General features: G+C 43.3%; 1 protein-coding gene across 2 annotated transcripts; it reads right to left on the minus strand.

Annotated features, from left to right (window-relative positions):
- Positions 1-3,353: 3,353 nt before the first annotated feature.
- Positions 3,354-12,668, minus strand: LOC149839935 (uncharacterized). 2 transcript variants are annotated; one of them, XM_090002912.1, is made up of 3 exons: positions 10,029-12,668; positions 9,874-9,935; positions 3,354-3,577 (listed from the first exon to the last, which is right to left on the minus strand). In XM_090002912.1, the coding sequence occupies exon 1, from the start codon at positions 12,473-12,475 to the stop codon at positions 10,037-10,039; it is 2,439 nt and encodes an 812-aa protein (XP_089859038.1). In that variant the 5' UTR covers positions 12,476-12,668; the 3' UTR covers positions 3,354-3,577; positions 9,874-9,935; positions 10,029-10,036. The 2 variants fall into 2 exon arrangements, with proteins under 2 accessions (XP_089859038.1, XP_089859039.1); XM_090002913.1 differs by having other exon boundaries at positions 10,010-12,668.
- Positions 12,669-15,567: the final 2,899 nt, after the last annotated feature.

A 15,567-nucleotide genomic window follows, 5' to 3' on the forward strand; every position in this document is an offset into this window, starting at 1 on the left:
TTTGCAATATGTACTTGGACCTGCTCACAACATTTCGTTTTTTTTTTTTAATCAAGTTTTCAATCATCTGCATTTTTTAAGCACTTCCTATTGACAGCCAAGATTAATGCTGACTCATGATGCTGCTCCTACACACTCTAAGCTACCATACTGTGCACGTTTTCTCGGTTCACACGTATTGTTGTTTATTTGACCTTTCACAGATAGTAGTCATTATGAACGGTTTTCATACAACATGACATCACATTTGTTCAGTCTTCGAAACTACGTGCTTGCTGAATCTGAACAGGAACCTCTGCAAGCACTGAGAAGTCTTAGCATATGAATCTCCAAAGTTACCTGCAGATGGATAAGGCTCAATTCCCTCTGGGTTAGATTAGGATCAATCCGTTTGGTATCCACCTCCTCAGTTGCATAAGATCTTTGCTCATCAACTTCCATGACTACCTTTGTCAAAGGACCATTGGCGACTTCCATGAGCAAACCCTGGTTTTTTTTACACCAAAGGTTGCGCAGCCTGTGGGTGAACGTTTCTTGTTTTAGGTTTATTTCTAACCTGATTGCCACTAGATTAAGCAATTGTGATTCACTTTCCTGCATCATCCCACTTAGAGGGTGCAAGATTGGAAAACGATGCTAAGACCCACTATATCATGATCAGCATAACCAACTTCCTAACTTTTAGTTTGATTTAAACCATTCAAAATTCTAGCATTGTCTTGATCATTTGAGGGTCCAATATTTTTTATAAAATATTGATGTGTGTGGGCATACATTTCATGGCAAGTATTCTTTTCTTGTTTTGATGTATGTGGGAATGACATTCATTGTTTTTCTCGACTCACTACAGAACTTGAAGGTGAGATATCATAGAGGTGTTTCCACATATGTAAATTGCTCTATTTGTGTTGAAATTAGAATTTTGTTGTCAAGGCTATCTGGTTTTTAAGCTTTTTGTTTTGTTTTTGCAGTTGAGTTGAATCAGCAATGATGTGATTGATAGGCTCAATGTTTAGGTTGGAAAGGAGGAGGAGCAACACTAGTGCAGCCCATTCTACTAGAATGAATAGAGTAGGACTATAGTGTCTCAGTTATGGAATAGTAGTGAACTTGGAATATTTTCAATTGGTGCTAGGGATTCTAAGACTGGTGTTTTTGGACGTATCTCTACGTGTATTTCTTTTTATGTAAATCTCGATTTAATATTTAGTATCAATACTTTAGTTGAGACTTTATGTTATTTTTTATCTTCATGTGTTTATTTATTTTGATTTATAACCTGAAGAAACCACACTCAACATAAAGAGCTGGTTGCACTGGCTTAGCCTGCCTACGTTCGTCGTGCCGGTGGCATAAAACTCCGAGGCTAGGACCCCCACCCGGGGCCTATGTGTTTATTTGCCTTGTACTTTTTCCAGACGTGACCATCAATATTAACAGGAACGTAACTTGATTAATATGTGGACCATTTTGTAGGAATTGGAGGTGTGGGATGATGCAGGGTTGGGTGCCTAGGCTCACCAGGCCTCTTTTGGCCTAAGGATCAGCGGAATGCCGCACAAGAAATCCAAGTATGTTCTTGGTTTCAAGAACTATTTGTTTCATTTACCTCCACCCGGGGCCTGTGTTTATTTGCATTGTACTTTTTCCAGACTCACCATCAGTATTAACAGGAACGTAACTAGATTAATATGTGAACCATTTTGTAGGAATTAGAGTGTGGGATGATGCAGGGTTGGGTGCCTAGGCTCTACAGGCCTCTTTTGGCCTAAGAATCAGGGGGTTGCCCCACAAGAAATCCAAGTATGCTCTTGGTTTCAAGAACTATTTGTCTCATTTACCTCTCACTACTAACCCATGTTTAATGACAACATAAAGAGGCCCGCAAATATCCAACCATCAACATGACTTGAGGCCTATTTTTTGATAAGATGACAAAAACAGACCATCATTTACATCCTACATTGCTTTCACAGTGTTCGGTCATAAATGAAGGGGCTTACACTTCCCACACAACAGCTAGCTTATGGTTTCCACATACTATTCACCACCATGGTAAGCAGTATAATTGCTAGAAGATGGCTACAAGACCACGTCCAAACCAATCATGATTTGAAAGTTATTGCTATCTTTGTTCTTCAGAAAACAAAAAAAGGTTATTGCTATCTTGGCAAGCTTTTCATTAAAGCTTCTACATGGCTCAATTGCCTCAAAAATACATGTCAATTTACTTTGCTTAAATTGGGCTTGTCCCAACCTTTTAAGATGCATTTTACAGTCTGTTAGTAAATGAGGTTGGGGGCACTAATTTTATCATCATCATCAACAACAAGCCTTGTCCTATTTATGGTAATACATGTGCATTATGCTCATGCGAAAATCGTGGCCGACCATTACTTGTCTCGATGAATGTCACGTGGCACTTAACGCTTTCCTATTTTCATCTAGTTTTAAATGAAAAAAAAAACTAATAAAAAATAAGGTATACGGACCCTGAAAAGACGCCTGCCGTTCGGGGTCCTCCCTCGTCTCTTTCCTGTTTCTCTTCTCTCTCTCTCATCTCTCGATCTGTCTCTTCTCTCTCTAACATGCCATTAACAAAGGAAGGTGGATCGGTAGTAACAGTTACCGCCATTGAAGAGTCAATGGGGGCGTCTCCCATAACAGCTCGCCATTAATGCCACGGTTATGGTTGTGACCATTCAGATGTCGCTGGAGCTCTGCGGCCAGATCCGATGAGTGCACCTTCTTTCCAGCGACCAAGCTTCGGAAGCAGGTGAACCGGTGGTGACAGTTACCACCAGTTTTTTGTTAGGTTAGTGGGTTTAACGGTGAACTGAAGAGCCGGTTTTGATGGGGACCTAAGGGGACCCAACCTTGACAGCTTCTCCCTCAATGCCATTAACCATTTTGTATGAGGACATGGGATTGAACGGGACTCTTCTACCAGACGACTTACAGAACAAAGCAGCAGAGGCATTTGAGTCTCGCTTTATTTTTTAATAGTTTTTTCAACAACATTAAGTGCCACATGGCATTCATCCAAGACGTGTAATGGTCGGCCATGATTTTCGCATGAGCAGAAGGCGCTCATGTTAAGCATGACCTGATCTACTTCCGCTTAACTAAGACAAGCTTCATCATAATGCTAAATTATCTCTATCTAGAATAGGATCATTACTACGAAATTCCATATGAGAACAAATTTGGTTTTTGAATTGCAACTGACTTATACATTGTGCCATCCAAATATTCAATTGACAATAAGAACCAACATTGTGTTTAGTAAACCATGCATATAAACCATTGGAGAGGAAAGATATCACATAAACTAAGAAAATAAACTATCGAAATTAGCCAAATCTAAAATAGGTTGCTGCATTTGAAAATATACATAACTACATAAGTAAACTAGAGATGATCTCTGCATGTCAAAATGATCCAAAAAATCACTTCTACATACTTCACATAACCATGTAACATTACAAAAAAGCCACCAACACTCCAAGGCCACACATTCCGTCATCTCTTCTAGCTTCATCATATGCCACAAATCAAAAACACCATCTTCATTTTCCTACGACAAATAAAAAGGCATGATATTAGAAAATAAAATAAAAAAATGCACAATATTTTTACATTTCAACCAAGCCACATAAAAAAGCATGCAAATTCACCTGAAATGTGCCTTTTAGATGTTGAATATCTACAAATGGGAAGTACTCAAGAAACTACGTGAAACCATGTCTAAGCAATAAAACGATAACTTCTTAACAACTCTACAATAACCAAGAATCTTTCCTCTTCCCAAATACACGGTCAAAACACGATTGGGTGGAATTATGAGTTACATCAGTGAAACACCTAGTCTCAAAATTCTATCATAATTCTATATCAAATTCCTGCTTAGTTCATGAAACAACTTCTTTGAACTTAAGCTTCCATAACTTCCAAAAGAAGCAGCTTAAGCAAAATACTTGCCTTCCATAATCTATTTTCAGGTTTATATGTTGTTATTCGTAGCACATGAACAAATAACATTAATTGACTTAGTTTTGAGCTCTCAGCAAATGAATGTGCAACAAAAGCATACAAAAAATTGCTTGAAAAAACACAAGTATAAAGGAAAAGGATCAAACGATCTCGATGTAATTGCCCACTTTGATAATCACAGCTCACCAATGAAGGAAAAAGTATCTTGGGTTTTCTTTGAAAAAAAAAGACGATAGAATTTCGACTAAGGTATTCATAGGATGAAAGTGCTCAGAGAAAACTATTACAATATTCATATCTGATTCACTTCATTCAGTCAGCACCACCTCCTGCTCCTCCTCCAGTCCAAACCCACCACCAGAACCTCCACCAAGTCTGACACCACCACTTGCTCTCCTCGTCGAAACCACCATCCTTGCCTCCTCCAAGCCCACAACCAGAACCTCCACCCAGTTCAACACTCGCTATCTAAAGCTAATAAATTGATGCCTTAGTTTTGGTGAAAGAACCTTAGTAGCACAATGGCATAAGACTTGTACCATCCAGCACCTTGCGTAGCTCATAATATAAATTCTAAACTTGGTTAGATTGGGTGATACTAGTAACACGTGTGATGCTTGCCATAGAGGGAAAAGCAGTAGTTTGCCTTCCATATCCTCTTCCACTGTTGTTAATGAACCTTTGGTTTCAAATGTTTGGGGACCTTCTCCTTTTCCATTATTTTATGGCCCACAATTTTGAATCTTTATTTGTCTGTCAACCATTCAAGTAGTTGATCTTTTCGATAAGAAAATCAAATATCTTCACATGGACTAAGATGAGTACAAGTCTCTCACTGCATATATGTGAAGTAGTGTGGCATTGGGCATTGAACATCTTGCTTCATACCCTAAATCCACCCTAGAGCATAAGCATCACCAGATGGCAAAGACAGGTCTTGCCCCAGTTGCACAACCATCACTTTCAGTCAATCTCTATTACTTTCTTTTGAAACGGTTGCTTACCTTACTAATAGGCTGCCTTCACCTGTGCTTCGCAATAATTTTCCTGTGGGTGCCTTTTCCAGTACCCACATGATTACAAATTCTCTAAATTTTTGTGTGCAGCTGATATCTGTGTCTTAAAATCATACAATATTCACACACTAAAATATTGTTCAAGCAAGATCATGCTTTTAGGCTATAGAACTCATCATCATGGAAAGCACCACCTCCTCAAAATTAGCAAACTCATTATATGAAAAAGTGTTGCATTTGATGAACATGCATTTCCATTTGCAGGTTCTTAACCTTCTTAACATCCCTCACAAAAATTCCACTTTCCCATCTCCAGTAATTACTCCGCGTGCCGTGTTTTTTAACCAGCAGTTACTCCAATCTGATCAAATGACAAGCCACTCCTCACTTCCCCAGCTGCTTCTACTAACCAGCTGCCTCCCGCACCTCTCTACTGTTGACCAAACCTTCCACTTCCTCTCAACCCCTGAAAGCAATTTCATTGATCATAACCCAAAACCAGAAAGGTTAATAGCTCTCTTAAACATTATAAGCATACTTGGTCAAACTAAAGGATACAATCAACAAGAAGGAATTGGTTTTTGTGAGACATATCAAGCCTACTACTCGGCATATTTTTTTTTTCCGATGAAGCAGCATATTGAAAAATTAAAAATAGGTTATAAATAGCAAAACTGGGAAAATTATTGAAAATAGAAACCTGTTCCAAATCCTTTTTTTCTGGATGATGATGAGAATGATCCTGGTCAAAATCTCCGTAATAGCATGCTTTCTAAAATCATGATATATATATATAGAGAGAGAGAGAGACCAGGCAACACTATGAATCTATCATGAGGATCTTTACTGCTCTGTTCATTTATCGTGATATATGATATTTGTGACGTACCACCACAATCGTCCCCTTGATTGAGTCGGGTTCTTCTCCTACAAGTATTGAATGAAACAGGACGAACAAGATAATCTTCACACAAAACCTGCACGTTTTAGATCAGTGAACCTTATGACTTGAGAGGTAAGAGTCTTGATTCAACCCATGGCCAATACGTGATGCTTTGTCTCCAAAATGTTGTTCAGGGAATCAGAGACTTGGGCTCAAGTTGGAGATGGCTCTGCGTTGCTCAAAGTATCAAACACTACACTTACCAGATTAACCTTTGAAAAAGATTCCAATAATGGTGATTCAATGCTAACAGTACACACCCCGAAAGCCACAACTTATTGTTGTCCTGCCACTTGGACAAATTAATGGAAAACATTTTGGTAACTTCAGTTAAAGGAATGAAGGTTCTCTATCAATGAGTGCTGGTATCTTTCACAGCAACAAGTGGACCAGTATGGCTTCTAAAATCAAGACTCCAATTGATTATTGTTATGTATAAAGAAGGCAAGAAACTCCGCCTGTGTATAACTGTTTAGTTATACACTGCCGGTCCCAAGCCCGGATAAAGGAGGAGGGTTGCGGTAGGCCTGTGACAGCCAGCATAAAAACTTAGTCATACCCTATGAATATGAACCAATATGAGAATTTCGTTGGGGCGTTCCCTACTGAGCGACGCGTTGTACTCTATAGGCCCGGAGGCAGTGATAAATGGGCAAGGGTTGCTAGGTCGTCGCCCGGAAGCGACGCGTCACACCGGCGCCCAGGTGTGGTGTCAAATAGGCAAGGGTTCCCTCACTTTATTGGACGGGTGGGGGTAAAGAAGTTAGTCCAAGACCATAAAATTAGGTTAGCCACTTGGAACATAGGGTCTTTAACTGGTAAGTTGGTAGAGTTAGTAGATGTTATGTGTAGGAGAAAGATTGATATTTTATGTCTACAAGAAACCAAATGGGTAGGTGAGAAAGCAAAAGTAATAGAACCTTGGGGATATAAGATTTGGTATACAGGAATAAATAGGAATAGGAATGGAGTAGGGATTGTTATAAGTCGTGAGTTTATAGATAATGTAGTTGAGGTCCGTAGGAAGGGTGATAGGATTTTACTTATTAAATTAGTATTAGGTACGGATATTATTAATATTATTAGTGTTTATGCACCTCAAGTAGGTTTAGATGATTCCACTAAGCGTCAATTTTGAGAAGATTTAGATGGAGTAGTACAAGGGATATCTTATGGAGAAAGGCTTTTCATCGGCAGTGACCTTAATGGGCATGTAGGCATTAGTAGGGATGGATTTGAGAGTATCCATGGAGGCTATGGTATAGGAGAAAGAAACGATAGTGGAGAAAGGATTTTAGATTTTGGTTTGTCCTACGATATGATCTTAGCAAACACTTGGTTTAGGAAGAGGGAGTCTCACCTAGTAACATTTAAAAGTGGGGTTAATATGAATCAGATAGATTTTTTCCTACTTACAAAGAGAGATAGGGGTTGTTGCATCGATTGTAAGGTTATACCGGGAGAAAGTGTAGCTACACAACATAGAGTCTTAATTTTAAATCTTAGAATTAAACAATGCCGCAAAAGGGATAGACATAGGATAGATCCTAGAATTAAGTGGTGGGCACTGAAAGGAGCCAAACAAGGAATGTTTGTAGAGCGGGTAGTTAAGGAAGTTGATTGGTGTCTCGAGGAGGATTCAGAATCTATGTGGAATAAGATAGCAGGTGGCATGAGAAAGGTGGCTAAGGAGGTATTGGGTGAGTCTAAAGGCGGTGCACCGCTAGGTAAGGATACATCGTGGTGGAACGAGTATGTCAAATTAGCTATTAAGGTTAAAAGAGAGTGTTATAGAAATCTAAGTAAAAGTCGTGATAATGAGAATTTGGAGAAGTATATGATAGCAAAGAAGAAAGCTAAAAAAGTAGTTCGGAACGCGAGGGATAAGATATATAAGGAGGTTTATGACAAGTTGGATACCAAAGAGGGTGAGAAGGATATTTATAGGATTGCAAAAATGAGAGATAGGAAATTGAGGGATCTGGGTATGGTTAGATGTATCAAAGATGAAATGCAAAGGGTTTTAGTCAAAGATGAGGAGATTAAGGAGATATGGAAAGATTATTTTGATAAGCTATTTAATGAAAGTCATGCTCAGGATCTTGGAGACTTTTCCATTCCTTTTCATGAGATGAATCGTGACTTCATGCGCAAGATTCAAAAGAAAGAAATTGCAGAGGCTTTGAAGAAAATGAAATCAAGAAGGGCAGTTGGCCCAGATGGTATACCTATCGAGGGTTGGAAATGCTTGGGAGAGAAAGGTTTAGAATGGTTGACAAATCTTTTTAACAAGATTTGGGGGACAAATAAGATGCCTAATGAGTGGAGGAAGAGTACTTTGGTGCCTCTATATAAGAATAAGGGTGGTATACAAGATTGCACAAACTATCGTGGTATAAAACTCATGAGTCATACTATGAAACTTTGGGAGAGGGTGATTGAGTCTAGGTTGAGGAAGGTTGTCATGATATCGGAGAATCAATTTGGTTTTATGCCTGGAAGATCTACTATGGAAGCTATACATCTTCTTAGACAACTTATTGAGAGAAATAGAGAGATGAACAAAGATTTGCATATGGTTTTTATTGATTTGGAGAAGGCTTACGATAGAGTACCTAGGGACGTTCTCTGGTGGACAATGATGAAGAAAGGTGTTTCTCTCAATTACATTAGTATAATTAAAGATATGTATGAAGGAGTAATAACCAATGTCCGCACTTGTGGAGGGGTGACAACCAATTTTCCTATAACGGTTGGGTTACATCAAGGATCTGCTTTAAGCCCTTTCCTATTTGCTATAGTGATGGATGAGCTTACGAGATCAATTCAAGAAAATGTGTTGTGGTGTATGTTGTTTGCTGATGATATTGTTTTGATTGATGAGTCTAGAGTTGGGGTTAATGCTAAGTTAGAATTATGGAGACAGACATTGGAAGCAAGAGGTTTTAAGTTGAGTAAGAGTAAGACAGAATACATGGAATGTCGATTTAGTAAGCAACGAAATAGAGATGGGAGTGTAGTGAAGCTTGGTGAGAAAGAAATACCGGTGGATGATTCTTTCAAATATTTGGGATCTATCATTCAAAAGTATGGAGAAATTGATGGAGATGTAAATCATAGGATAAAGGTTGGGTGGATGAAATGGAAGAGTGCAACTGGAGTGTTGTGCGATCGTAGAATGTCATTGCGGTTGAAGGGAAAGTTTTATAGGACGACTATTAGGCCCGCTTTACTATATGGTACGGAATGTTGGGCTACCAAGAGACATCATATTCAAAAAATGAGTGTAGTTGAGATGCGTATGCTGAGATGGATGTGTGGAAATACAATAAAAGATAAGATTCAGAACTTGGAGATACGTAAGAAGGTAGGCGTTGCACCCATTGAAAATAAGATGAGAGAGAATCGTTTACGGTGGTTTGGACATATTCGACGAAGGCCTAATGATGCTCCAGTTAGAAGGATGGAGAAATGGGAAAATATATTAGTTAAAAGAGGTCGGGGTAGGCCTAGGAAGACATGGATGGAGGTGATAGGAAAGGATATGAATGCTTTGAACCTCACCGAGGACATGGCATTGGATAGAAATGAATGGAGGAGAAGGATTCATGTGGAAGACCCAGAATGATTTTCTTTGTTGGTTCATATCGCCAACCCCAATTGTTTTGGGATGAAGGCATAGTTGTTGTTGTTGTTGTATACAGAAGGCAAGTGGTAAAAAGGAAATTCCTGATAAAACACGTATTTGAAGAATAAGCTCCTATTACCCTCTGTTTCCATGAGTAAAGGTATGATAGCATCTCTTTTCACAAGACCCTACTGCCAAGAAGAGCAAAACATATACAAAGATGCATGCATGTAAAAGGAAATGTGAACATAATTACAAGATCTGACAAGATTGAAGCCTAAAAAAACACATACCAGGTCTGATTTTCATTGCATTACGCCATGTTTCAAGAACAAGAACAAGAGGCAACCCCTCCCTGCAAAAACATCAAGCATCAGGTAATGTAAGCTATACCAAGTACTATATGCAGATACACATATCCGTGAGCACCTTTAGGCATCTTTCATACCAAACGGATCATGTCTTGGACTCCTGATCGATATGCCGCTGCACAAGCCGCTGCAGGTCAGACATGACTGTGTGCTCCCGCTTCGCCTTCTCCTCGTAGTTGAACATTGCCAACGCCCGCTTGTCCTCCGCACTGTAAACCTGGTTTTCCTTCCTGATACGAATGGCATTCATACGTTGATGCCGGCTCCCACTCATGACATAACCCAAGCCCTCAAACTTCTGAATCTCTTCTGCTGTAAGGCCGACTTCTCCTCGGCGTGGGATACGCTTCCCTTGCTGCACGTACTGAGCGATGGCATCTCCTTCTCCCGGACGCAGAGCTCCTCCATAACTGATATGTCCTTCAGCTTTAGGTAAAGGAACAGGCCCAACAATGGGCTCATTGTCCAGTGCTGAGGCAGCTTTTTTCTGCGATTCTATCAATTCTTTGAACTTGAGAACTTCGGTATCGGCCTCGGCTTTTCTGAGCTCAACATTTTTGTCCTTGTGAACATTAGCGTCCGAATCAGAAGCACTATCTGATGACGAAGTTGTACCAGAATCAGCACCCCTTTCCATCGTTCTTCTCTTGGATCCAGATGATGATTTTGATGTTTTCTGCTTCCTCATCTTCTTCTTCTTATTGGTTTTCCTATGATCATCAGAGGAGTCATCCCTAGAATTTTCTTCACTTTCACTATCATCAGAACTATCATTCCTGCTCTTCCTACTACTATTCTTTTCCCTACGTGCTTGACTGCGCCTCTTTTCTTTGGAGTGCTGCCGTCGTTTTTGAACACTCTCTGAATCCTTCTTCTTCCGAACACCGTCATCGCTTGAGCCCTTCGTTAAACTTAGGGACTTATCAGAACCAGACTCTGTATCTGACTTGTTCTTCTTCAGAGAGCGTTCTGAATCACTCCCCGAATCGCCCTCACTTTCGCTATGATCAGATCTATCATCCCTGCTCTTCCGTCTTCTCCTCTTGTCCCTACTTGCCTGGCTACCCCTCTTGACCTTGGACTGGTGCCGGCGAGTGAGAACGCTCTTTGAATTCTTCTTCTTGACCCGATCGTCAACACTCAACCCCTCTGTCAAACTCTGGGATTTGTCTGAGTCAGATTCCGTATCCGACTTGCTCTTCTTCCGCTTTCTAGTGGAAGACCTACTCTTCCTCCGTGAAGTGTTTCCTGTCTTCCGCTTCACAGCACGAGGTGAACAGATTACGTCTGAATCTGAGGAAGAATATGAGGAAGACTCATCTGAACCAACAGAACCTGCAAAGTCAGCGTCGCTGGCCGACTTCTTCGATTCCTCCAGCCTTTTCCCCTTATCCGCTCCTCTCTTTTCACGCCCATCGAACAAAGAATCATCCTTCAGATCAACGTGAGAGTTATCTCTGCCTCGATCCCTCTGATTGCCAGCTTCGGTCCTGTCATCCTTAGTCGATGGTTGCAATCTATCCCTCCAACCAGGAGGAGGGCTCGGAGTCACTCTCCAGATGCAATTCTTGAGTTTATTTCTCAGCTTCTGCCGCTTAAGCCGCCTGTACTCATGGAAACTCAAGCCCTTAAGATCCTCATCATCATCATCGGAGTCCGACTGTCGAAATCCCCTATCAAGAAACGTTGATCGATCTGAAGGCCTCTTGTACTCGTTGCTGTACCCATGATACCTTCTTGGACTAGGGATTCTATGCCCATTTTCCCTCCTCTCCGGACTCCGCTCGTAGGGATACGGATCCTTCATACTTCGATCATAGTTAGGGATACGATCATCGAAACCAGCACTAGAGGAACGATGTTCAGCCCTCCGAGCCAAGGTTTCATATCGTTCGTAGCTAGGAGAAAGACGCTCCTGTCTGCGGCTTAAAGTTTCATCCCGTTTGTGAAAACTAGGGCTAGGGGAACGCCGTCTGCGCGCACGAGCTAGGGCTTCTCGCCGCTCGTCCAGATCCTGGCTGGTCGAACGGCGGTCCGGCCTCCGAGTGAGGGTTTCACGGCGATCATCCAAACTAGGTTTCCGGGAACCGCCATCAGATCTACGAGTTAGGGCTTCACGCTGATCGCCGAAATCGGAAGGACCCCAGGAACGAGTTAGGGTTTCTCGGCGGTCGCCCGGACGTGGGCTCCGCGAACGGCGGTCGTACGGGAGATCGGGGGTTTCGTGGCTAGGGTTTCTCCTAGGGCCGGCGGACGTGCGATCGGCGCATCCTCGCTCGCTGTAACCGCTACGCCGTGAGTTCCTCCGGTCGTCACCGTCGGATTCGGAAACGGAGCGGACTTCGTGATCCGAAAACGAGAGACGCGAAGGTGGCGTACCTCTTTCCGGAGATCGCATGCCGGGTTTCCGAAGACAGCCATCATCGGTAGCGTCTCTGCGAGGTAACTCCACCGTAGAGGCGATCCTCCGATCCCGTGGATCGACGAAATGGGTGATATTAGCGATCTCTCCTCTTCTCGCCATCAGAGAGAGAGATAGAGAAGGTGGAAAAAAACGCTAGCGGGCAAAACGGAGAAAAGAAGATAAAGGGCAGGGGTATGGAAAGCCATGTGTGTACCACCGGGGTGGTATCCCATGTGGTAAGCGGGGGGTCCTGTATAAAGCTGAAGGCCCAAGATCGAATCCCTCTGCAACACTAGCTTGCCTTTAAAAACAAAAAAAACAATGTGTGTACATGAGGACACGCCTTTTTTATAATGCGTGACCTTTGCTTTTTTACCGTCTGATCACAATGATCGGACGGTTCTATACGAATCTTAATCACCCTTCGATTATCTGGTTTTCAGTATGAAGGATCATTCTAGACAGATGAGGGTAGCGTGCATCTAGTTGTTTCTCAGTTGGTCCGATTTGGTTCGTCTCCTCGCCTAAACAATTGAGTCGGACTTGGGAATGACGTTCAAGGTCCGGAGACTGACCCGACTCTGTCACTGGGTTGCTGGTTGAGGGTCTCGGTCGGGATCTGGATGGGCCTGGATAGAAATGGGTTTAACTTAATCTTCGTTTCTTTTAATAGTCTCTGTCTCTCTCTCATATGGCCTCTGTTTTTTCTGCTTAGTTTTTTCTAATTTGAGTGAATGGCAAATGGGATCTCTTCCCATTTGGTATATGGAGCTTCTACTCTTTAAAGACAAACTTACCAAGTCTCTAAGTATACCACTAGTTGATAAATTTCGTAAGAGACTTGAAAATTGGAGTTCTGCAACTCTATCGAATGTAAGGCAAATTAGACCTTATAAAATCTGTTCTTGCATCATTTCTCATCTTTTGGATGTCACGTTTTTTTATTACCAAGAACAATGATAATCTAGATGGAAAGCATTACTAAGCAATTACTTTGGTATGACTTAGATGACATCGCCATATTGATCTAATATCGTGGGATAAGGTCTGCAGACCAAAATATGAGATGGGTCAGACAAAGGTGTTGAACCAGTGCTAGGAAGATTATCGCATAGCCTTTGTGGGTGAGACTCCTTCCTTGGGCCGAGTGGTTCTATAACACGCCTACCACTTTTTTTCATTTAGGCCACTTTGTTCTAGGCTATGTATGGTCGACCTCTCCTGATCATAGTCGAGTACATTGGTGGGGCTGCACGGACAATTGTGATAAAGTCAGTTCTGCTAGAGAGAGACCACCTCTTATAATTGTTGCAACAAAACATAGTTGTCGCCTAAGAGATGATGAAACAAGCCTATGACAAAAAGCATCAACCAAGACAGGGATTACTTGGTCACAAAAGTGTTAATCCAGTGGACCAAAAGCAGAGTGAACGAAGTAACATGGGAAGACAAATATCGGTTGGCGACCTAGTACCTCCCTCAACGCACAGCTACAGTCGCGCGCTGTTCGTTCGCCGCGCGCCATCTGCCTTATCGTGCGCACCTCCGCCGCATGTCACACTGTCGTGCAAACCTCCCTGAGCGCACAACCTCTGCCACGCACTCTCCGCTTACCGCGCGTCCGATCACCTGCAGCGTGCACGTCTGTCGCACGCTACTACTGTCGTGTAACCTCCCTGAGCGCTTGTTGCACTATGCCACACCGTCTGCCGCGCCCGTGCATCTCTTCTGTGCCACGTGCCACACCCCTTCAGCAGCCAGCCGCGTGCCTTCCTGCACTTGCCTAATGCAGTGCCCTGTAACTTGTCTGTGTAAGCTTGTCCTGCGTGATAGCTTGAGCGAAGAACCTCCCTGCCGGGTGAGCAGTGTGGAGGTGCTGTCTTGAGTTGCAGTATTGGCTGCATAGGCAGATTGGCCGATTCAAGTGTGCAGCTTAGCTTGCTTCGTATGAGCCTTGTAATCTAACAAGTTAGCTAGATGAAACCCCTTGATAGCCTTGTAATAGCGTAGATGCTATAGTGAAAGCACACTTACTAGCACACACCATCACAAGTGTCACAAGTGACGCCTCACACTCGTTCTCAAAAGAAGAAAGAGCAAAGACATCTTGCTTTCCAACACGAATCTTTCGCGCAAATTCATTGGGTAAAGGTAAAGCAAGGGCCTAGCCTTCGAAAAAAGGATCCTAAAAATATGGTCCCACTAAGTGGTATCAAAGCCAACGAAGGTCGTAGACCAAAAGAATGCTCTAGCTCTCAAAGTGAGGGTGAAAGATTGACAAAATCATTTTTCGTCAAAACACAAAGCGAATTCTTGAGAAAGCTATCTCAAAAAGATGAAGAGTCTAATGCAAGAATGGAAAAGTTAGAGATGCTTATGCTCCAACTTACACAAAACGTAAATGCCATGGTTAAGGGGAAGGAGCAAGTGATAGTTCTTGTTGTTCGGAGTCCTGAAAATTTTCGCCCTCCGGTGGTGCGAGGGGAAAGGCGACTGATACACTGGGGTGCACCAGTTCGAGTCCGAACTGGCGCAACTGCTGGAGGGGGCGCGCTTCTGAACGCCGGCCCCTAGGCACTGGGGGGAAGCCTCTGCGCGCAATGGTTGCTCACGGTAAGGCACCCCGTGGTAGCAGGGTGATGCGTGGAGTGCGGCTCAGCGATGGCGAGGGCGCGTGGGCGAAGGGGGTTTTTCGGCAGAGAAGGCCGCCGCGCGCGCGACGCGCTATGTGCGTTGCTGGGGAGGTTCTCCGCTCGGAACCCCTTTGCGCGCACGGAAGGTGCGTGGGGACGGGAAAGAGAGGTGCGCGAAGGGAGGCCTGCGCGTCGGGTGCGTCACGCGCTGAGGAAGCGTGTGGCGCGGGAGAGGTCGTGCGCCGGGCAGAAGCTCCTCGTGAGAGGCGCGCGAAGAGATTTGCGGGTGGGAGGCTAGACGCGGTGAAGGCTAGACGCGGTGAAGGCCTGCGGGCAAGGGATTCCCTCCCCGCGGTGGGTTGCTCTGTGCGCGCGCGAGGGCCTTGCGGATGGAGGGGTGGAGTGCCACACTGCAGAGGCTGGCGCGCCACTGGCGAAGGTGGAAGGGAGTTGCTGAGGCAGGCAGGCGTCCCATGCCCTGACCTGCTGTTGCCGCCACTGAGGAAGGCAGATCCGGTGTTGCGTCCCACTCGACCTCGGCCGGCCAGGGGCAAGAACCACGTCCCCTTGGCTACTCGC

The sequence above is a fragment of the Nuphar pumila genome, chromosome 4 (genome assembly GCF_984573655.1).
Source record: "Nuphar pumila chromosome 4, dmNupPumi1.hap1.1, whole genome shotgun sequence".
NCBI classification, from domain to species: Eukaryota; Viridiplantae; Streptophyta; class Magnoliopsida; order Nymphaeales; family Nymphaeaceae; genus Nuphar; species Nuphar pumila.

What these genes read in the sequence shown, in the direction of transcription:
- LOC149839935 (XM_090002912.1), bottom strand. Translation starts at nt 12,475, where the DNA reads ATGGCGAGAAGAGGAGAGATCGCTAATATCACCCATTTCGTCGATCCA.